This window comes from Medicago truncatula, chromosome 7 (assembly GCF_003473485.1).
Source record: "Medicago truncatula cultivar Jemalong A17 chromosome 7, MtrunA17r5.0-ANR, whole genome shotgun sequence".
NCBI lineage: Eukaryota > Viridiplantae > Streptophyta > Magnoliopsida > Fabales > Fabaceae > Medicago > Medicago truncatula.
Window position 1 is genome coordinate 9,351,297 of NC_053048.1, and position 24,315 is coordinate 9,375,611.

Below are 24,315 nucleotides of genomic sequence, written 5' to 3' on the forward strand. Positions count from 1 at the left end.
GCCTCTATGTGGGTAACGTGCATATAATCATGAGTAACCGCTGATGTGAGTTGATTCCTCGTGTCATCTTAGGAGTCACTCTGATACGTAACGGGATGAGGACTTTGTTGTTTATTTCCATTGTTACGTATTTTTCCATATGAATTTATTGTTGGACCAATTTTGTTGGATTTTAATGACGTTGTTTATGTTGAGGCCTTAGTGCCAATTTTGTTGAAAGAATAATTATTTTTCATTGCGACGTTTTTGAAAATTATTGGAAGCAGATGATTTAAATAAAGAGTGGATTTTAACTCTATTTGTGTTAAATATTATTTTGAAGAACAAACTGTGACATCCTGTTTGCGATAAACTCTGATCTATTTTATATTATTTATATGTTGGGAAAAAAGAGTGTTACAATTAGCTTCTTAAAAAACGCTATAAGTTAGTGAGAAAAGCTTTTTACCAAACACATCTCATTCTATCAAAACAAGCTTATAAGCTAGTCCAACAAGTTATAAACTAATTTATTTGTGTTACCAAACACAGCCATAAACAAATGATTGTTCAAATATCACACTTCATCTTTCTTTCAATGGTCGGGTGAATTTTTTTTTATTTTTTTTTTTTGACAAGTCGGGTGAATTTGTTGTATACCACCACGTCGCAACAAAATAAATATCATGTTTTTGTGATCAACCGAGTTTTTTTTTTGTTTTTTTATATAAGCGCACAACCAACTACATATATATGTTCATCCAAGTGAGCAAATCAACCTGAAAGTATAGAATAAAAACATTTCTTAATAAAAGAATGGGAACCGTACGAGTTCTCTCTATTGATACAATTAAGGCAACAAAATCAAGTGATCAAACAATCCATTTGACTCCATTGGATCTCCGTGAAGGTGAGAAAAACACAAGAAGGGGGTTGAATTGTGTTTTCTTTTTCTCTAAAAATTCTTCTTCTGATAACACTTCAGAAGCTGGTTAGGAATGCTTCTGATGTGATGTTCAGAATCAGATATGCAGCGGAATGAAAACAGAACAGAGAAAAGAAAGAGAGACACAAGCAATTATCCTGGTTCCTTCCACAAACCGGAAGTAGTCCAGTCCCCCTTGCACTTCCAAGGAGATTTCCACTAATAATCACACAGATTACAAATGCTCAATACTCTCTAGTATGAGACTTCTCAAATGCTCAAGCACGCAGGCGAGAGACTTCCAATGCTCAAGCACTAAAGCAAGAGTCTTCTAATGCTCAAGCACGCAGGCGAGAGACTTCTATTCAAACAAAATTACACAGAAAATGTTTGACTTTGAACACTTGATATACAATCAGTGGTGTTCACAATACAATGCAATAAAGACTCTAGACTTGAGAATTTCTAAGATGTATCAAATCAGTGCAGAAATTCAAAGTGCTTTTTAGAATCAAATTGGCAGAGTTTTGGCGCTTTTAACTTGTGTTGATATCTCTTGCCAATCTTCAAGTCTTCACTCCTTTATATAGTGGTGAGTAGAGAGACGTTGAGATTTTTAGCACGTCTAAAGAGTCGTTGAGTTCCTTTGATCATCCACAACTTCAAATTCATTCCTATCTTGAAGGAACAATTCTGCAGGCAGAGCTGTTGTCTTGTCTTGTAGCGTAGACAAAAACAGAGTAGTGGAGGTAGTGGTTGTACACTTGTACTTTGTCAACTCTGATAAAGAAGGACAAGCACCCAGTGCTTTTCAAATGACCGTTGATACCTCCCTTTTAATTCTTCGTTCTCTTAGACGAGGTTGAAACGAAAAACAGCTCCATTAAAACTTCAGTTTAAATTTACTGATCAACTGTAGCTTCTGGTGATGATATAGCTTCTGATGAAATCTTGCTTCTGATGGACTTCTGCTTCTGATGACGTCATTACTTCAGAGGCACTTGAGACTTCAGAAGCACTTCATAGCTTCAGATGCAGTTTTCTTCAGATGCTTTAGATTCCTTTGCTCTCTATTGTTCTTCCAAGACCTATTGAAATTGATTAACTTTGCCTATGGTCCTGTAGACTTGAACAATTATTAGCAATAACCAATTGACAATTTTTAATACATTGTTATCATCAAAATTCATTAAGGTTTATTGTGAAACACATTTTGTTCCAACACTCCGATCACTACTTATTCCAACCAACAAAAAGGGCCTTCTTTATTACCATCCGGTTGTATCTAACCAAATCCAACAGCTAAGACACTCTCTATCTTCAACCCTTGCCTTTTTCCAACCTCTTGTCGGTCGTCTCAAAATAACGGAATACCAAGACAAAACTGTCTCGTGCTCCGTTATATGCAACAATGCAGATGTACTCTTTGTCCATGCCAGATCAGAGAATACTTGTGTTGCTGACATTCTAGAACCCACCTACGTACCTCCAATTGTTGATTCATTTTTTGCTTTAACCGGTGTTAGAAGCTACGAAGGCACATCAAAACCATTGTTGGCAGTTCAAGTAACGGAGTTAATTGACGGTATTTTCATTGGTTGCTCATTTAACCACGCTGTCATTGACGGAAAGTCTGTGTGGCATTTCATCAATTCATGGGCTGAAATCTCACGTAGTTGTTGTCATCATCAAATATTTAAACATAAAAGTGAACAAGAATATTTAAAAACAAAGTAAAAGAAAACTTTAAAAAGTGAACTAACATGGTAAACGTGGTTAGTTTAATAAGATGGTGGAGAGTTTTTTTTATTATAATAAAATAAAATAAAGAAAAAGTTAAAATTGGAAGAAAAAAGTATATATAAAAAGTTATAAGTTATAAACTCAAAAGCTACTTGAATTAACTTCTTAAAAAACGCTATAAGTTAGTGAAATAAATATCATGTTTTTGTGATCAACCGAGTTTTTTTTTTTATATATATATAAGCGCACAACCAACTATATATATATATATATATATGTCCATCTAAGTGAGCAAATCAACCTCAAAGTATAGAATAAAAACATTGCTCAATAAAAGAATGGGAACCGTACGAGTTCTCTCTACTGATACAATTAAGGCAACAAAATCAAGTGATCAAACGATCCATTTGACTCCATGGGATCTCCGGTCACTACTTATTCCAACCAACAAAAAGGGCCTTTTTTATCACCATCCGGTTGTATCTAACCAAATCCAACGGCTGAGACACTCTCTATCTTCAACCCTTGCCTTTTTCCAACCTCTTGCCGGCCGTCTCAAAATAACGGAATACCAAGACAAAACTGTCTCGTGCTCCGTTATATGCAACAATGCAGGTGTACTCTTTGTCCATGCCAGATCAGAGAATACTTGTGTTGCTGACATTCTAGAACCCACCTACGTACCACCAATTGTTGATTCATTTTTTGCTTTAACCGATGTTAGAAGCTACGAAGGCACATCAAAACCATTGTTGGCAGTTCAAGTAACTGAGTTAATTGACGGTATTTTCATTGGTTGCTCATTTAACCACGCTGTCATTGACGGAAAGTCTGTGTGGCATTTCATCAATTCTTGGGCTGAAATCTCACGTAGTTGTTGTCATCATCAAATATCTAAACCTCCAACACTAGAACGTTGGTTTCCGGATGGTGTTCAACGGCCAATACGATTTCCTTTCACTTTGGAGCAACAAAAGAATCACTCTGATGGGTTGAGTTTTTTGTCGTTAGATGATGAAAAACTTTGTTTCTCAAATAGAATATTTCATTTCACAAAAGAGAAAATCGTACAGCTGAAATTAAAAATCAATGAAGAGATTGGTACCATCAAAATATCTTCTCTACAAGCGCCTTTAACTCACCTTTGGTGCTGTGTGATGTGTTCCAAAAAAATTGACCCACAAGAAGAAGTGGTTAATAGAATCGTGATAGGAGTTGGACCAAGGTTAGTTCCACCATTACCAGAATATTATTTTGGAAATGCAGTTATAAGTTGTATGGTTAAAATGACAGCTGGGGAGTTGTTGAAGGAAGGTGGACTTTGTAAAGGTGCTTGTGAGATGAACAAGTTAATTGCTTTACACACTGATGAGAAGTTGAAGAATCACTATGAGTCTTGGTTAAGAAATCCAAGCTTTAGTAACATGCCAAAAAAGAATTTCATAGCCATTAGCAGTTCTCCGTGGTTTGATGTTTATGGTAATGATTTTGGATGGGGAAAGCCTGTAGCAGGTCGTGGTGGATATAAAGCAAATGGACTTATTACAGTATTTGCCGGAATAGAAGAAGGTAGTATTGACCTTCAAGTTTGTCTTCCATATGAGATTTTGGAGGCAATGGGAAATGACCCTCAATTCATGGATGTTGCGTCCAACTAATGCAACATGATGTGTGTAAAATCAATTTGGTACAATATCGTTGAAATGCTTGAATTTGTTTTTTGTGTGACAACCCTTGAATAATTTTTTAGCTCAGATCTTAGTTTGTGTTCCATTATCAATGGTAAGAAGTTTTCATCTCCAGTTTTTTTTTAATACGCAATTTATTTTATCAAGCACTCAATTATGTTTGAGTAGAATTATTTATAATAAAAATTAAACTTTTCTTTATATATGTGCATTTGTATTCTTTTCCAACACTAATTCAACATTTCATTTTATATTTATTTTTATCTTCCTATAGTATCATCAACCTAACACATTATTCATTGTATCGTTCAAGTATATACACACTCATGAAAGGTCCATCAAACATTATCCAAATAAAAATGTATCTTCTTTTTCTCACTAAAAACGTTAACTAACCTTAAAATCAATTTTTACTTTAATAACTCATTAAGTTTATTTAAATTAGGCTTAATTATCTTTTTAGTCCTCTAACTATTTAGTTGGTATCGGATTGGTCCTCTAACTAAAAATTGATTTATTTTGGTCCTCTAAGTTTCTCACTTTTACTACATTTAGTCATTTCTGTTAGTTTTATTCAAATAAATGTTAGGGTTTGTGTTATGTGGGTACCTGACCTCCTGTTTCACACATACATATGAACCACAACAGTTACCAATAATATCAGTCACTATTTAATCACAATACCTTAACAAGGAATATGACCAAAATGATATTAATAAATAAAGTTAGAGAACCCACATAACACAAACCATAACGTTTATTTGAATAAAACTAACAGAAAGGACTAAATGTAGTAACAGTGAGAAACTTAGAGGACCGAAATAAATCAACTTTTAATTAGAGGACAAATCTGATACTAATTAAATAGTTAGAGGACCAAAAATATAATTTAGCCTTTAAATTATGACAAAAATTCATCATTCTAATATATGAAATCTAAATTCATGGATGGTGCGGTTTGGATCAGTTTTGAGGTAAAATGTCATCCGATCCAAAATAAAAATCACATTCGGTTCGGTTTTGTTGGGATCACTATTCTAAAAAAATCTGAACTAATCATATCCAAATATATGCAGTTTAATTTGGATCAGTTTCTGGATATACAAAATACAAAAATATATTATTTTTTATTTACTTTTTTCAAAAAAATATATAATTTTTTTATTAATATTAATTTTACACAAACACTGTAAAATAATAGGTTTGATGCAAAATATATTAAAAAGTTAATATTACATTATGAAAATTATCGATTATTTTTTAAATATATGAAGTAATAATAATATAGATTAAATTAGTACAATATATAATATTAAAAACCAACAAGCAACATAACAATTCAATATATAATATTATTAAAAGAGTAAATAAGTATTAATATTACTTTTACAATTCGGTTTAGTTGGGTTCGGTTATGAGAAAATGATTTGAAATCTGATTTGATCCTAGCGGTTTTTACAAAACAACATCCAAACGCATCCAAAAATATTTGGTTTTGCGGTTTTCGATTTTTTGGATGGGTTTAAAGTTTTATTTTGGATCGGTTTGGATTTGAACCCCCTACCCACATATACAAACTCGTGTGATCAGTAGGTGCAACTCGACAGCTGGTAGGATAATAAAACCCCACGAACTCATCACTTTTATGGGAGACATTTAACCAATCCCTGAATAATACTTGACCATTAATTAATTCCAACAAATGAATAGGGATTCAAAGAATCCTAACTGCCATTAAATTTTTGCAATCAAAACAAGTTACTCCTAAGCTCTTGCTCTGCTGCAAACAGACTAAATTGCAACCCCCTCATCTTTTGTTTTATTTTATTATTCATAGATAAGTAATGTGAATTGCCTAGTTGGAACGACAATCCATTTGGATTTGATACTCTACTTACTACTTTATTACATGTCTAAAACTGACCATCAAGCATTGTATTGGGCAATCTCACATGCTTTGCGGATTAGACTAGCTCATATTGTATTGTGTCGATTTGAGATTTTCAACACCAAAAATATTCTCTTAAATGAATGTATTCGTGCGTGGATGGCGGCTCAAGATCAAGCTCATCAAAACCTTGTATTCCCTGAGGAAGTTCTACCATGTAGAAACGTTCTTTAAGAAAAATTTAGCTTTAACTGGTCGTGACCAAGAAACTACCGGTTTTGCTTGGTGAGCCGGGAATGCCCGCCTTATCAATTTATATAGTAAACTATTGGGGGCCCATGCCGTATTAATAGTATTTTTGCCTAGAGCAATGAACCTATTGTAAGTCGCTCATTTCGTACCCGAGAATCCCATGTATGAACAAGGTTTGTTCCACCATTACCAGAAGATTATTTTGGAAACTCGATTATAAGTTGTATAGTCAAAATGAAAGTTGGTGAGTTGTTGGACGAAGGTGGACTATATAAAGGTGCTTGTGAGATGAACAAGTTAATTGCTTCACACACGGATGAGAAGTTGAAGAATCACTATGTGTAACACCCCGTTTTCCCAACGTAAAAATTTCATTTATTTAATCAGAGTAATTCACATAAACGGAATGTCACACTTCTTTTCTTAAAATCATAAACGGAATAATTAATTAATTATCCTTCAAAATTCAATAACATAATATTTAATACTTCGCAGCGGAATTTATTCGAACATCTAAAATAATTTTGGCACAAATGCCTCATCAAAGTATCTCATAAAAATTCAATTAACAACTTAATCATGTAAATTCATAAGCAATACGTAAAGAATAGAAAAGCATGCAACAAAGTTCTCATCCCGTTACGTATCAGAGCACCTAAAGACACACATGAGAGATAATCCACTCACGACAGCAATCTAACAGCAACTTAAACTCGATCACCTGCAAGTTACTCATACGAAGAGCAACATTTCCAAGCAGAAGGGGTGAGATTTTACAAAACAATAATATCAAGCATATAATTCATTAATTATATTTAACAACATAAATAACTTCATCTATTAGTAATAATAATCCTTTATGTAATGATTCTTAATAACTCAACCAACTTCTAATTATTATTAACTTCATATTCATCGCATTATATACATCATCACTTAGCACATAATAATCAAATCATAATTATCATCATATAACATCACAGAATAATCAAATCATAATCATCATCATATAACATCATAAATCATCACATCATAAACATCATCTTATAACATAAACGACACAACATAATCATCATCTCATAATAATATAAACAACACAACATAATCATCATCTCATAATCATATAAAGAACAACATATTCATCATCTTATAATAACATAAGAAACAACATATTCATCATCTTATAATAACATAAGCAACAACATATTCATCAATATTCCATGGTTTGTCTGTATCAACAACTTCAACGATTCATCAACGACAACGTCAACCTGACAACACAACTACGTGAGAGTACACCACCTCGTATAATACGACAACGTAAGAATACACCACCTATTAAGAATAACAACGTAAGGGTACACCACCTCTTAAAGAATAACAACGTAAGGTTACACCACCTCTTATAAACGACAAGTAAGAGTACACCACCTCTTAAAGAATAACAACGTAAGAGCACACCACCTCTTATAAACGACAAGTAAGAGTACACTACCTCTTAAAGAATAACAACGTAGGAGTACACCACCTCTAATAAACAACAACGTAGACAACATTAATAACTTAAGACTCCAATACTTTGGAAAGACAACTTACAACTTTACAACTTAGACCAACACCTGCAACTTGATCAATATGCAACAGCAACATAAACAGTACAAGCAATTCACAACATAACAATATTAATGAAGAGCATCAACAACTTAAACATCATACATTTTCCACATAACGCATATAAATATTTCACATAACCAACAACAGCAACATAGGCAGCACGTAAACATCTCAAGATATAACAACATCAAATGATAATCAACATCAACTTAAACATCATATATACATATAACACTTCATCAATCATGGACAATATCGTATTCGCAACATATACATAAATATACTAATTCATCAATCATAAACAACATCATACTCATAAACATATACATTCATATAACACTTCATCAATCATGAACAATATAGTATTCACAAACATATACATACATATACTAATTCATCAATCATATTCAATTATTCACTGTGACCTACGTGCAGTAATTTGACCATAACTCAAGTTCTATAAATCCTTTTGAAGTCAAACCAACGGCATTAGAAAGCTAACATTCATACCTACAACTTTCGTGTGTGTTTACACCTAAGACCAATTTTGTACCAATCAATAGCAGTTTTCATTTCAAATTCGGACAAAGTTGTGCTTAAATTCATAAAAATTCACTGTGACCTACGTGCAGTAATTTGACCATAACTCAAGTTCTATAAATCGTTTTGACGTCAGACCAACGGCATTAGAAAGCTAACATCCATACCTACAACTTTTTGTTTACACCTAAGACCAATTATGTATCAATCAATACCAGTTTTCATTTCAAATTCGGACAAAGTTGTGCTGAAATTCATAAAAAATTCACTGCGACCTATGTGCAGTAGTTTGAGCATAACTCAAGTTCTATAAATCATTTTGACTTCAGACCAACGGCATTAGAAAGCTAACATCCATACCTACAACTTTCGTGTTTACACCTAAGACCAATTCTGGACCTATCAATACCAGATTTCATTTCAAATTCGGGGCAGAGATGAAAAGAAAAATCAGAAAGCAACCTATATTATTCAACTTCACTTTCATTCAAAATCATCACAATCATCACTCTTAACCCTAATTCTCAAATTCTCAAAAACTAAACCTACAACATGTTAAATACAATTTTCAGAATCATAGACTCAAGATTATTGAATGTTAGTCCCACCCTTACCTTAAGAAATCGATTGCAAGGTTCTCTTCTCGTTCCTCCTCTTCTCTAGGTTTTCTCATTTTTTCTCCAAAAACTGGTTGTACGTGAAAAACTATTCTGACTTCTCACTTTTCTCTTTTTATAACCTTAACCTACCTATTTTCTCTTAACTCCACTTATTCACTTAAACTCTTCTAAATTCCCAAATCAGCCCCTAAAGTCTCAATATTCTATTTTAATATATAAATATATATATATATATAAAATACTTCTACACCAAATAACAAATATATTTCTACACTAGATAATATAATATAATATACTACTAAAACACCAACCTATAACACAAAAATAACACACATCATCATAAATCAAATAAATTATTCAAAAAGACTCTAAACTCAATAAAGTAATCAAATAAAACAAATAATTCAAAGAGGGTGTTACACTATGAGTCTTGGTTAAGAAATCCAAGCTTTGTTAGGGTTGCTAGCATGTCCAATAATAATTTCTTATCCATTAGTAGTTCTCCATGGTTTGATGTTTATGGTAATGATTTCGGATGGGGAAAACCTATAGCAGTCGTAGTGGATATAAAATAAATGGAATTGTAAATGTATTTGCTGGAATAGAAGAAGGTAGTATTGACCTTCAAGTATGTCTTCCTTACGAGGTTTTGGAGGCAATGGGAAGTGACCCACGTTTCATGGATGTCGTGACCAAATAATGCAGCTTCAAGGTTTGTAAAATCGATTTGTTAGCATATTTGTCCAGATGCTTAAATTTGTATTTTGGATATAACTATGAATAACTTTATGATGTTCAAGTCTCTTTTCAGTATATTTTGATAAAGATGAATGCTACGGTCACACCCTCTAACACACCCTTTAAGTCACTCCAATGGAAACTTGCCATCTCATTTTGTAAAAAAGAACAAAAAAACAGAGAGTGAGGAGAGAGAATGAAAAACAGAGAGAGTCAGGAGAGAAAGAGTTCAACGTTGCTACCTCCTTCAAATCTTGCTTCCGATCTGTTGTATCTATCACACTCTCTTGTGGGGTTCCATCTCTAGTTTTACTTGCGTTTCATTTTTGTTGTTTTTTTTCCTGATCTAAATTGTTTCTCAATATTGATTCTAAGCCTTGGGTTTCTATTGCACCTACATGCTGTCATCTACAATTGAATTCTCTTTTGCTATGTATTCAGAAATTTGTATAAACATTCATTTGGTAATTCGTTTTTATTTCAATTGAAATTTGGCAATGTTATCAATGGCATTATTTGGAAGAATAAGATTTAGATATAGATGTCTTTTTCCCTCAAAAGTTTGTAATTTGTGTTTGTCAATTGGGGTTAAATCTTCCATTTTAAGAGTGGAGTTTTCCAGAATGTCAAATTTGGGTTAAATCTTCAATGAAGATGAAAATTGAAATCCAAATAATAAAATATAATATAAATGAAAGGTTCTTTAGGTAACAAAAATAACTTAAAAAAAAAATAAAAAAAAAAAAGGTGAATGACATGGTAAGTTTCCATTGAAATGTGCCAAAGGGTGTGTCAGAGGGTGTGGCCTTAGCATTCCTCTCTTTGATAAGATGCAAGTGGTGGTTTCTTTTTGTTGTGCACGAAGTTGTATTAGTACTATATTTTTGTGGGTGGCATTTAGGGTGCACAAGGGGAAGATTTGTGCACCATGCACAAGTCTTAGATTTTTGGACAGGTGGCGGTAAAAATTCCCTTTTTACCTGCTGGAATATTTTAATCAAAAATATTATATTGTAAAATATTCCATTTATTGTTTCTGCTGCTCACACCCCCTAAAAAAACACCACTTATCAGCAATTATTTGTATACCCCCTACTTGTATACCAACCACAACATGAAAACAATTACGTTAATTTAGGATGTTTGTTTTATTTAATTTTTATAACTTGTTGTTAATTGTGAACAATTAATACATGTTTTATATGCATTTCATGATATTATTTTTTTTTAAGTATTGGATAGTGGCAATAACAGGTCCAATTAATCATTTTCCTTGGCATATTAAAAACTTTTTTTTAAGGAAAAAAACAGACCTAGTCGTGCAATTATGTAATTTTTTTTTTTTAAAATTCAGTATCCGATCCAAGAATCGACTAATTCAAGGGGACCAATCACACCGCCCACTTGCGGGGGGGCCCGTTTAAAACCAGACCAAGCTCTGTATGGATAATTTAAAATTAATTTTTTACTGTTTTATATGATTAATCATTTTGGATATTATCAAAATCTTTAAAATAAGGACATTTGTTTGTCGATTAAAATAGACCTAAGCAACTAACAGTATCAAATAAAATTATTCTGATAGTTGAAGCAACCATATATCTTAGGAGATGCAAGCATAAATCATTTTTTTAAATTCAACCTCTTATTTTTTTTCAATTCAACCATATGAATAGGAAGAAGAAAAAAAAAAAAAAAACAAGTTAAGGAAATGGAAGTACATACAACCACAGAACCTGCATATATGTACTTAGATAATTTTTTAAAAGTTATTTTTAATTTATCTTCGTAAGCTCTCCATGATAGCTTAAAGTAGCTTATAACTTACATGAAAACAATTGACTTGATTTTCAATTTTGTTGAAATAAAACTACATAATCAATATGAAATCAAAACATTCATATTGTTTTGACATGAAGATTCAAAGGTTGTTTATCGACTGTCAAAGCATATCACCCATATTCAATTTCTTTCGCTTTGACTAAATGTTGCAGAGTATTGCTCCTTCATATTGATCTAGCAATAGTACTTGAGATTATCCAACTATGAAACTGAATTAGGCATTTAGCTCTTGAAGATTTTCTAACTATGAAAATAAAATTGAATTGGACAAATGACTTAGCCATCACCACCAATTTGATTAACAACAGCAACAAAAGCTAGTGTAGTGTAGTGTCTATTGAAGTAGCATGTGCCATGACCATTAGTTTTTCATTGTTTCAACCAGCTAGTGTTGATATAAACTTAGCTACATTTTGCTCTTTGATCCTTCCACCATTAGAATCAAGTATTTCTTCATGACTCCTAAATAGAGCATCAGTATAGTGTGCAAGATGAAAATGGGTATTACATTTCTTTTCCATGGCCTTCTTATCTGTACTTTTCACATCCTCAGCAATAGAAACTGTAGGTTTCAAATACTTCTCCAAAATTGTTCTTGAGCTGCAAGTTAAGATAAAAACATTAGAAGACATGAACTCAAATGAGTCAGGCATCACAGGGGAGCATCCATTATTTAAACATTAAACAGAATTAAGTTTGTCCAATAACTTGCTACATCTGGTCTCTGCCAGCCACTTCCCAATCAAGCGATATACATCTGAAACCTCTTCATTACTTTGACCTTGAGCACGAAAAAGCTTTGCTTCTTCAATCTGCTATCCAGAAGCAGAGCAAACAATTAGTACTGCCAAATCTAAATACTACTGTTGATTTCTTTCAACCAATGTCTCAACAAGAAGAAGAAGCAAACTAGCACAAGTTAATGCCAATATATAAGAAGTTTTCAAAATAACAAACAATATGTTATTAAAATTTGGTACTTAAATTTGTAGCATTTAACTGTATTATAATGGATAACCATTTCATTCTCACACAACCAATCCGGACTTTTAAAGCACATAGCACAAGAGTGTGTTTGGATAGAGAATTCAATAGTATTTAAAACAAGAATTTGGTTGAACTGCAGACAAAGAGTACACAAATACACAAATCTGGCAGATGAACTTCCCTTACCAGCCTTAGGGGCAAAGGCTATTCTCCAATAACATAATTCTAACATTTTATATTCAAGTAAAGTTAAGTCAACATGAACAAACATTTTAAAAAAACATTAACTAGATCAAATTCAAACATTAACTAATTAAACCTGTTTTTGTCTAGAAGCAGCATCAAGTAATGTCCAAAACCTCAGCGTCAAGGTCAACCTCACATTATGTTCTTCTCACGAAACTCCGACAACGAGATCAGAGCTTCACCCATAAAAAACCCTCATCAACATAATCATAATTCTAATATCCTTATTAACAAAAAATAAGTTATGTAGTAGTTTAACACTACAACTCAATTAGCCTTGTTAAAAAGATAAGCCACATTGTGGCACACACATACTTAAGTATTGGTCAGATATAGACATCATCACAGAGCAAAAAAATAAGTATCTACATTGTCAAAAGGGAAAATAGGTAGAGAATGTCATAAAAAGAATTCTTATTATGTATAATAATGTTGCTACTTTTAGTTAAATTGATTTTATTTTTCTGTAATGCCTTTGACCTATTGTTGCAATAAATTGTCAAGAATATTGCTTACAAAATAACAGTAATAGTTAACATTACATTGAACTTTGAGACTGATTTTCATCTATAATTTTCGTCTAAAAAAACAGCAATATAAGAGTGGCTTGTTACCCTTCAAACTTTAATAATAAAAATCAAACTTTAATTTTTCTTAACACAGCACAAATAAGAAAAAGGGAAAATAAAGAAAGGGAACTAGATCTAGAAGATAACCTGTACTACATGATAATGAAGGGTCGTTCTAAAAATCATTTAGCTCCTTCACGATGTGCTTTGAAGCCGTTATAATTGAAACTTCAAAATAACAACATAATAAAGATTATCATGCAACACATCGTTGGATCTAGAAAGCAATAAAATGAAATTGAAAGGAAAAAAGTTTCAATTGGGATATGGAACAAAAGATAAATGAAGGGTTACCACTTAGCAATCGATTTCAATCAGCAGGAAAGATAAATTTGGATATGAAATTTTTCTTTCATTTGTTCTTGTTTGTGGTGGTGGCGGCAGAGCTATGGTTTTTGATTGATGAAAGAGATTGTATTGAGAGCTCAAAAATGTTGAGGTGGTAGGGTTGAGATGAAGAGGGAGAAGGAAACGAAATGAAGAGAGGTAGTGAGTATTGGTTAATTTAGATTAAGAGTCGCGTCTGTTTTTGTTACTTAAAAAATGTGGAGGGAGAATGAATAAAAAAAGCGCTTTGATAATTTTTGAGAGGAGGGAAACCAAAATGTGAAAATTATATGGGGGGAAATGTTGGAGCCATTTGTCAAAGTGGTGAGATCTTCTCTGTTAATAAATTTTAAATTAATTTAAAAAAATGCCGAAATTGTTAGGCCGGATGCCATGACCGGGGTTCGAACCCCGGTACCTCCACTTGCGTGTGTGAGTTTATAATGGCTTTGCCATTTCGTCTATCTATCAAAAAAAAATTAATTTAAAAATTAAATAAATTTGATATGTTAGAGACAAAAAGTGAGGAGGATAATCTCATAAAAAATAAAAATAAAAACATGAGGACGATAAATAAGGAGAGAGATGAAAATTGATTATTTTAGGATGAGAGGGAAAGTGAAATAATTTCGCCAAAATTAATATGGTTATTATGAAATTGAGTTTTTTTATTTTTTAGCAAAAACTTAATTCATTTTCATATAATTTTCTTGCATGTCAATTTAGTCTTTGACAAAGAAAAAATTTAAATTGTTCTATGATATAGAGTTTGTTTGTTATAGTTTTTTTAAGAAAAAAATTCACTTTTTAAAAAAAAAAATATTCACTTGTAAGAATTGTGCATCTGTTTTGTAATGGCTTTTTTATAAAATCAGAATCCACAGAAATCTTAAAACAACATCAAATAATAAGTTGTTAAGAGCATCTTCTAAAAAAGGTATAATTTTTTAGAGGAGAGAGATTAAATTGACTAATCAAGCTTAAAACTCTAACTTTAATGACAAGATTCTTCGTCCTAAACTACTTCCAAAATTTCAGAACGACTCTTCAAACTCACGACTCTTATCCTAACTGAAAGAATCTTGGAGTAAAAGTACTTGGATGAACGTTAAATGATTAATCAAACTCTTGTTATCAACTAATCAAGCCTGTAACTCTAACCCTAATGACAATATTTTTTGACCTAAACTACTACATAGACTTCAGCACGACTGATCAAACTCACAACTCTTACCCTAACCGAACGAATCTTGGAGTGAAAGTACTTGGATGAACGTTCAACGACTAATAAAACTATTTATCAACTAATCAAGCTTAAAACTCTCACCTTAATGACAACTCTAACCCTAATGACAAGATTATTTGACCTAAACTATTTCCAAGATTTCAAAACGACTGATCAAACTCACAACTCTTATCCTAACTGAAAAAATCTTGGACTGAAAGTACTTGATGAACGTTCAATGACTAATCCAACCGTTAACTGACTAATCAAGTTTACATCTATCACCTTAATGACAAGATTCTTTGACATAAACAAATACAAAGACTTGAGAACGACTGATTAAACTCAAAATTCGTACCCTAACTAAAAGAATCTTGGAGTTAAAGTACTTGGATGAACGTTCAACGACTAATCAAACTCTTTATTAACTAATCATACTCTTTATCGACTAATCAAGCTTACAAATCTCATCCTAATGACAAGATTCTTCGACCTAAACTACTTCCTGGATGTCGTAACGACTGATCAAACTCACAACTCTTACCTTAACTGAAAGAATCTTATAGTCAAAGTACTTTGATGAATGTTTAAAGACTAGTCAAATCTTTCACCGACTAATAAAGCTTACAAATCTCAACCTAATGACAAGATTATTCAACTTAAACTACTTCCAAGATGTCATAACGAATGATCAAACTCACAACTTTTACCCTAACCGAAAAAACATTGTAGTTAAAGTACTTAGATCAACGTTCAATGACTAATCAAATTTTTCACCGACTAATAAAACTTACAACTCTCAACCTAATGACAAGATTCATCGACCTAAACTACTTCCAATTGTCATAACGACTGATCAAACTCACAACTCTTACCCTAATTGAAAGAATCTTGTAGTCAAAGTACTTGGATGAATGTTCAATGACTAATCAAATTTTTCACCGACTAATCAAACTTACAACTCTCAACCTAATGACAAGATTTTTTGACATAAACTACATCTAAGATGTCATGACGACTGATCAAACTCACAACTCTTACCCTAACTGAAAGAATATTGTATTGAAAGTACTTGGATGAATGTTCAATGACCAATCAAACTGTTCACCGACTAATCAAGCATACAACTCTCACCCTAATGACAGAAATCTTTAACCTTTTCAACTTAAAAGTCTGCTTATTGATTAATCAAGATGTCTGAAAGACTAATCTAGCTCACATCTCTTACCCTTACATAAATAATCTTTTACGAAATGTACTTCCATGAATGTTAATTGCTTAACAATATATTCACTGCTTCATTTTTATTTAATCAATATTATGGTTATTATTATAATTTATTTATATTACATCATAAATCAACTTTAAACTTATATTCATTTAAGTTTTACGTAACAAAGAAATCTAAGAATAAAATATGTTTTTTTTTCTTCAAGAAAAATAAAATATGTTTCTATCTATCCATGTTAAATTATAAATCTAAGAATAAAATTATAAATTACAAACTATCAGCGAAAAAACGGGCACGTCTTTCCGCTCTTTTTATTTCGCTTTATGAAATTTTGATTTTGACTAAAACTAAAAAAAAAAATATAAATGATTGTTGCTTTCAAGTTATAAAAAAATCAAACTAACAATGATTATCTATTTCAACGACACCGGCAATAACACAATATAATGAAAAAAATATAATCTAAATTCTTTTTTTAATGACACAAACAACAATTTTACTATAAAAAAAGTTGTTTAAGGGTATAATTGGAATTATAAAAAATTAAGTATAAATATTCTCATCTAGTTTGTGACATATTTTAAATGATAAAGGAAAAAAAATAAAAAAAAATATATTCATATTGTGTTTGTTACATTTGTTTTAATATTGAAATTTATTCTTATCTATTTGTATTTATCTATTTGTATTGAAAACTCAGGGTATCTTTGGAAAGAAAAATTCAACCCAAAAGTTCTGAAAGGGATAGTTTTATTTAGGCAAAAAAGTCCCTTAACTTAATTTCAGGTAACAGTTTGGTCCTTTATCTTTTTTTCATTTCAATTTGGTCATTTTTGTCCATTTTTATATACATTTTCAAGCTTCAAATCTAATATTCTTATGCAAACATAGACGAGGATCATAGATTTGAAGATTGAAAGACCATAAGAAAATAAAATCATGAATTTTAAGCTTAAAACTTCATATGAAAATGGACAAAAAGGACCAAATTAAAATAAAAATAAGATAAAAGACCAAACTGTTATCTGAAATTAAGTTAAGGGACTAAAAATGTAATTTTTCCTTTTATTTATATATAGTATAGATAAAAAAAAATGTAAATTTTAACAAACAATGCACATATATGTTTAAAGAAAAGTCCCTTAAAAAAAAGCAAAACAATTTTTTTTTTAAAAAAAGAGAAACAATATATATATTTTTTTAAGAAAAAACGTAAAAGTATATATTGTATATTTAATGTTCTGAAAAAAAAAATTTTGTTTGTTTAAGAACATTACGAAACAATATATATAGTACAGATAGTATACTAACAATTGTATATTTAATTTATAAATATAATTTATTGAATATTTAAAATCCAATTACAACCGTCCAATTTATTAAAATAACTTCTATTAATTTTTAACTCTTTTTTCAGATATTCCCATATTAAATTAATAGCAATTTTCGGTCATAAAATAAATAATATTTTTTGGTGAAATATAAAATAAATAAAATTATGCAATGGAAAAAAATATTTCCATTTTTCGGGCCAAGAAAATTAAATGTGGCAGCCCATAGAATATTTTTTCCTTAAAATGCCAAGCCCAAGCCCAATACAAAATCTACCAAAAAAAATGCAATAAAATATTATGATTTAATCAAAAGGGTGGGTCCCGCGTGGGACCCACATGACCTCTCTCCCTTTTTGGCAGCAAGTCACCCACTACTCCATCCAAACAAATCTTAACCGTTGGCATTAAAATAATAATAAATGAACGGTCCAGATTTAATTTACGGATAAATTTGTACAACTTGTGCATGGTGCACAAATTCATCACTTGTGCATACCAAACCCCACCATTTTTGTGGTGGCGTTTAGCCTACACAAGCTTATGTTTTTGTGTTTTTGTGTATCATACAAAACAATTGTTTTAACTCACAATAGCAAGTAATCCGGTAATACAATTAATACACACTTGACCCAAAAAAATTAAATATTATGTAAGGGCCCTATTAATAACTTTTCAGTTTCTCTCTCCTCCACTCACTTCTCTCTCTCTCCACCTCCTCAGTCCTCACATACTACTCTACAGATCTACTTATTTCTCCAACCCACCATTCTTTTTTTTGCATTCCTATAGTTTTCATTTCTTTTTGTAAGAATTTTTTTTAACACTAATCGTTGGTTGTGATAACAGTACATATTAAGAGTGCTTCTGAGAATTATTGATGAAATAATCGCTTTTCCTACCTATTGTTCTTCTTCATCTTTTTTTTTTTTTTTTTTTTCTACCTACTGATCTATGTATTGCATGTTGCTAGTTGAAGATGATAAGTGTACCGAACAAGTTTTAGAAGAAGATAGTTTTGGGTGTAGTCAATGAGGTGTGGTTTGTAGGTGTTGATTTGGAGTTGAAAAATGAAGATTTCTTTTTTTTTTGAAGGAGAAAATGAAGATCTATTAAAATCTAGTTCATAATTACCAGATATGATTCTTAGTAAAAAGAGATTATGCTTTTTCGGTATTTTTTAATTATGGTTTTTTTCTTCTTAATTTTATGGGTTTGAGTGTGTTCTTAGAAACTCAAGAACAATGGATTTGAATAAACTTTAGACTTTTGGAGCTTTTCTTTTGGAAAAATTCAGAAAAGTGTAAAATGGAAAAGGATTGGAAAATGGAAACTTCAAACTCTTGAAAATGTATGTAAAGAATCTCAAACATCAATTTTGGATATAGGATTAATAGTCCTTCTTCAATTTTTAGGTTTCAAGATTATTTATTTCTTGTGAAAATCAAACCCACGTAAATAGCCTTCTTTTGTCCTTAAAAACCTTTCCAACATTTTTCGTAAGAAAAAAAAAAAGTTTCCAACATTTTAATAACTAATCAATTGTGATATATTGACGATCACATAAAGTACTTTCAAATTTATAATTTTTTTTATCAAAATATTAATTAATTAATTTTTTATATACATAAATGATTTTTTTATACTAATTGCATGAATGGAATTCCATTATTGTAGGACATCCTTCTTGCAAATACCAAAAATATAACACCAAACCCACTATACAAGTAACCATTCTTTAATCTTGGCCATTGAATTTTTTTAATTATATCAATGGTGAAAAACTCACTTTTATATGATACCCAAAAACATAGACTTGTGTATGTTAAATGCCACCTGTTTTTGTGCCGGTCGTTTTGGTTTTATTGGAAGCAGATTAGTACAATTCTTGTTGAGTACTTAATTATATTTGAGTAGAATAATTAAAATAAATTTCTGTTTAAATTTGAAATAAATAAAAATGTTACTTTATGTTTTGATTGAACTGAATTTTTGTTTAAATTATAACAAAAAGTCATTGTTCTAATATATGATTTTTTATTTTTTTTTGTAAGATAGAGGCCTTTAGGCCAAATAAAAACAAACATGACGATCAAAATAAATCTAGCAAAATTAAATCATAAAGTTTAACACAATCTGGTGGTTGGCAAGAGAATAAATGGTAGAAAAATGTGATAATCTGCAAACTAGTCTAGAGCTAATCCGTTGTTTCTTTTTTTGGTGTACAGAGATTCGAACCCTGAATATTGCATACGTTATGTATTGTTTTTATAAAAATAAATTCATTTGTTTATAAATATGAGAAATAAACACTTTTTTTGTTGAAAGAATGAGAAATAACCACTTATCATTTCCGCGTCTTACGCGATTATTGTGAGAAATTATAGGCGTGCATCAAGGAGTGTAGATGGTCATACACCTTCAAGATTAGAGCAACATCAACACTTAATAGTTGAATGTGAGTTAATGGTTACAAATCAATAGCCTTTCCCTAAGCAATATCAAAGAGCGTAGTTCATCAAGTTTTTAGTATTTTAATTTTAGGTTTAAACGTGTCATTGGTCCCTGCACTTTCATCAGATTTTGCATTGGTCCCTGCACTTTTTTTTGTTTGGCATTGGTCCCTGCACTTTGTAAAATATTGGTATTGGTCCCTCTGTTAACTTTCTGTTAAAAAAAACACAAAACCAACAGAGTGCCACGTGGCCCAATCATTTCACGCCACGTGGCATCAATATCAATATTTTTACAAAGTGCAGGGACCAATACCAATATTTTTACAAAGTGCAGGGACCAATACCAATAGTTTTGTGTTTTTTTAACAGAAAGTTAATAGAGGGACCAATACCAATATTTTTACAAAGTGTAGGGACCAATTCCAAACAAAAAAAAGTGTAGGGACCAATGCCAAAATCTGATGAAAGTGCAAGCACTAAAGGCATATTTAAACCTTAATTTTAACTTTTTTGAGTGGGTTTTGCTAATTGTTTTAAGCAAAATAGAAAATTAAATTAAATTAAAATAAAGAGGAAGTACATGATTAGGGGCAAGGACCAGCCCTGTAAACTACAGAATCAAACCCTAAAGATGATATAACAAGTTAGTGCAAAAATGGAAAGAAAAAAAAAACAGAGAGAGAGAGAAACAAGCAAAATCTGAAACAATCCAGCAAATTAATGTGTGAGTGTGAAATCGAATTGTAAAAAACTCGGAATGAGTGTTCAAAGCATCTAAATGTGCGTGTGAATTGTTTGCCAACATAAAAACTATCAAAGTTCCAACAACTCCCTTTAAAAGATCAACAAGTGATATACGTCTTTTCGCATAATTAGAAGGGATATTTGGATGTTTAGACATCAATATATATATATATATATATATATATATATATATAGAAGGTATCCATGAAGGTGTTTTTTTAGCAATTCACACATCAAGGTGTGATTATCAACTTTTTAGTTATAACTTATTAAAAGACATCTTCATACAAATAACTTCCACCTAAGAACGTGAATGAGTAATTTAGCAACTCTACTCTCACTTGCTTTTTTAAAATAAAAATACAAAAACCAACTTCTTTTTTTTTGGTCAAGCAAAAAAACACCAACTTCTATCTATTTAAAACTAATTTTAAGTGCAGGATGAACTTGTAAATTGAATTTTATGTATTTTTTTTAAATAAAAACATGTTTCCACGTGTCCATCTTTATTTTTTATTAAAAAACAAAGGTTTAATTGCACTTTCCCCCGATCTTTTGACAATTATGCGATTTTGCACTTCCTCTTTTTTTTTAGCGATTTTGCACCCCATCCTTTTGCCGCCCTTCTGGTTAGATGGACTTTTTTGTGTTTAATTGCACTTTTGTCCCCTATCTTTTTAGCAAATGTGCGATTTTGCACCCCCTCTTCTTCTTCTTGGGCGATTTTACACCCCATCTTGTGTCCCATTTTCCCTTATTTTAATGATGATTTTGAACAAAACACAATTAGGGGTGCAAAATCGCTTAAAAAAGAGGGGGTGCAAAATTGCACAATTAACAAAAGATAGGGGGAAAAGTGCAATTAAGCAAAAAAACAAAACTCAAGAGCTGCAACCAGTGTTTTAAAACCCGGACCGACCCGGCCGGTCGGACCGGTCAGCTTGCGAACCGGAGGGTGCAACGGTTCGGGCAGGCTACTGGACCGGATGTGCAATTAACCTGCTGAAACCCATGTGACCCGTCCGGGACAGTGGGCGGACCGCTGAACCAGTTTAGCCTACCCGACCCATTTTTCAAATTTTTTTTAATAAAAAGACACGGCATATACAAAGACAAAAACTCTAGTAACACATACTCCCAATCCAAATGCCATTTTCAACAATTGTTCTCCTCTCTCATCTCAACCGCTGAAGATGATTGTCATACCCCAATTTTTGACCTAAGATCATATAATGGGGGTACATAATTGTGTGAACGAAGTAAGCACTAGAAAAATATTATTTGAAAATGATAAATTAAATATTTAATTTAATCATTATTAAAAAGTGCTTTTCTTTGTCTCCATGTTTTGCTAAAATATTTTAGAACACAATCTAGAATATTTTGAAACACAATCCGAAATATTTTGATAGGCAATCTAATATATTTTAGTGCTTGATCTGAAATATATTTTGATACTCAATAATATATATTTATGTACTGAATAACATATTTATGTACTAAATAATATATTTTTGTACTCAATATGATATATTTTGGTAGGCAATATAATATATTTTAGTGCTTGATCTGAAATATATATTTTGATACTCAATAATATATATTTATGTACTGAATAACATATTTATGTACTAAATAATATATTTTTGTACTCAATATGATATATTTTGGTACTCAATTGACATATTTTTGTACTAGATAAATTACTTGTTCCCAAAGTTTCTCACTTATTAGTTGTGAAGTTTCTCTATAAATAGAGAGCTCACACAATGCATTCCGAACCCCGAAATTCCCAGTTGATGCTTCATGTACTTTTTCTCTCTTCTCCCTTCTTCGACTTGTCTTGACGAGTCTTTCTTCTTTTTCTACTCCTTTCTGTCCCTTTCGATTTCAAGGTATTTTTTATTTTATTTTTCTCTTATGTTATAAAAAATGCAAAAAAAATTAGATTATGTTAAGAGATTTTGTGGTGATCCAACCTCACTACAAAATTCTCATGCTTTTTATTTTTGGTTACAAATTCTCATGCTTTAGCTTTAGGTTTTATTTATCATTCAAAATAACAAAAACATTCAAATAACAAAAACCACCAAAAATATTTTTTTTACAATAAACCTTGATCTTAAATCAAGTAACTGTCTTTTTTATTTTATTTTCTTAATCAAATTTCAATCAACTTAATTCTACTTCAAGTCCATTTTCTTTTAAATTAAAAACCACAAACAAATTCTTATTTGCCACTTGGCTTTTCATTTTAAAACCTTTTTCAAAACTAATAAAAAACACAAAACCAATCAAACGTCAATTTCTACCCCGAACTACGAGGTTTTGATCCCTCATGGGTACGTAGGCAGAGGACCTTATCCTTCCAAATCAATAAAAAATGTAGATAATTAGGTCTTTATTTTTCCACTTTAATTCATTCTTTTAAAAAAATAATAAGCAATTTATAGCACATTAATTAAATAAAATCAAGAGGTTCCCATAGAGTACTACGGACATAAAGGGTGCTAATACCTTCTCTTTATGTAACTAACCCCCGAACCCTAAATCTTTTCAAAATGGGGTAGTTTGAACTTTTTTTTAAAAATTAAATGTTCAGTCGTGAAATAAATTAGTGAATCAAAAGCTAATCAAATAGCCTTGATCTCCAAAAAATGACGCGACAATGATGAAAATAGATATCAAGACCATGACAATTTGACTCCATGGGTATAAATAGTTTATTGATTAGTGAATTGTTATAACTTATTTGAGTTTCTGTTTTTTGTTGACTATGCAACTTACTTGGGTTTGTAAGTAGTTATACTTTGATTTCCAACAATGTTTAGAACATATTATGTTCTAAAGCTGGAATCTGAATTAGAACTATTGTTTAATGTATGAGCTAATTTGAATTTGAATTGGAATTAGCTTAAATTGTGATGTAGTTAAGAAATTAACTTGCAAACTTGCAGTTGTGAATATAATTTTTTTAATGCACGAATTTTAAATAGAAAAAAAAAATGACATGATTTTTTTTGGCTTAAACCCACTTTTGACCCCCTAAATTTAAAAAAGTAGCGATTTTGGCCCCCTATTAAAAAAAATGGCCAAAGACCCCCTCCAAGTTTAACCCCTTTTGCAAAACACCAATTTTGATTTAGTCAAACCTATGTGCCGTGTCAACTGTGCATTTTTAAATTAAATTATTTTTTAAATGCCACATAATCATTTAAGTATTAAATAAATGAAAAAAAAATTAAAAATGTTAGCTTCTCCTTTAAACAAAAAAAAAACATCATCAGCTTTTCCTTTTACGTCCTCCTAC

The 24,315-nt window shown here is 31.1% G+C and overlaps 3 protein-coding genes across 3 annotated transcripts; 2 read left to right on the forward strand and 1 right to left on the reverse strand.

The window, feature by feature from the left end:
* The first annotated feature begins 795 nt into the window (after positions 1–795).
* LOC11437827 (uncharacterized acetyltransferase At3g50280) lies at positions 796–2,689 on the forward strand. The gene is made up of 3 exons (XM_024770792.1): positions 796–879; positions 2,129–2,612; positions 2,685–2,689. Exons 1-3 carry the CDS (start codon positions 796–798, stop codon positions 2,687–2,689), a joined length of 573 nt encoding a protein of 190 aa, XP_024626560.1.
* A 296-nt stretch (positions 2,690–2,985) lies between these two features.
* On the forward strand, positions 2,986–4,449 carry LOC11437828 (protein ENHANCED PSEUDOMONAS SUSCEPTIBILITY 1). The gene has a single exon (XM_003622019.3). The coding sequence runs from the start codon at positions 2,986–2,988 to the stop codon at positions 4,303–4,305; it is 1,320 nt and encodes a 439-aa protein (XP_003622067.1). The 3' UTR covers positions 4,306–4,449.
* Positions 4,450–11,816: 7,367 nt separating this feature from the next.
* Positions 11,817–14,225, reverse strand: LOC11441938 (serine/threonine-protein kinase ATM). The gene is made up of 4 exons (XM_003622022.4): positions 13,986–14,225; positions 13,779–13,859; positions 12,538–12,641; positions 11,817–12,429 (listed from the first exon to the last, which is right to left on the reverse strand). The coding sequence occupies exons 2-4, from the start codon at positions 13,815–13,817 to the stop codon at positions 12,207–12,209; spliced, it is 366 nt and encodes a 121-aa protein (XP_003622070.1). The 5' UTR covers positions 13,818–13,859; positions 13,986–14,225; the 3' UTR covers positions 11,817–12,206.
* Between the last annotated feature and the right edge of the window lie 10,090 nt (positions 14,226–24,315).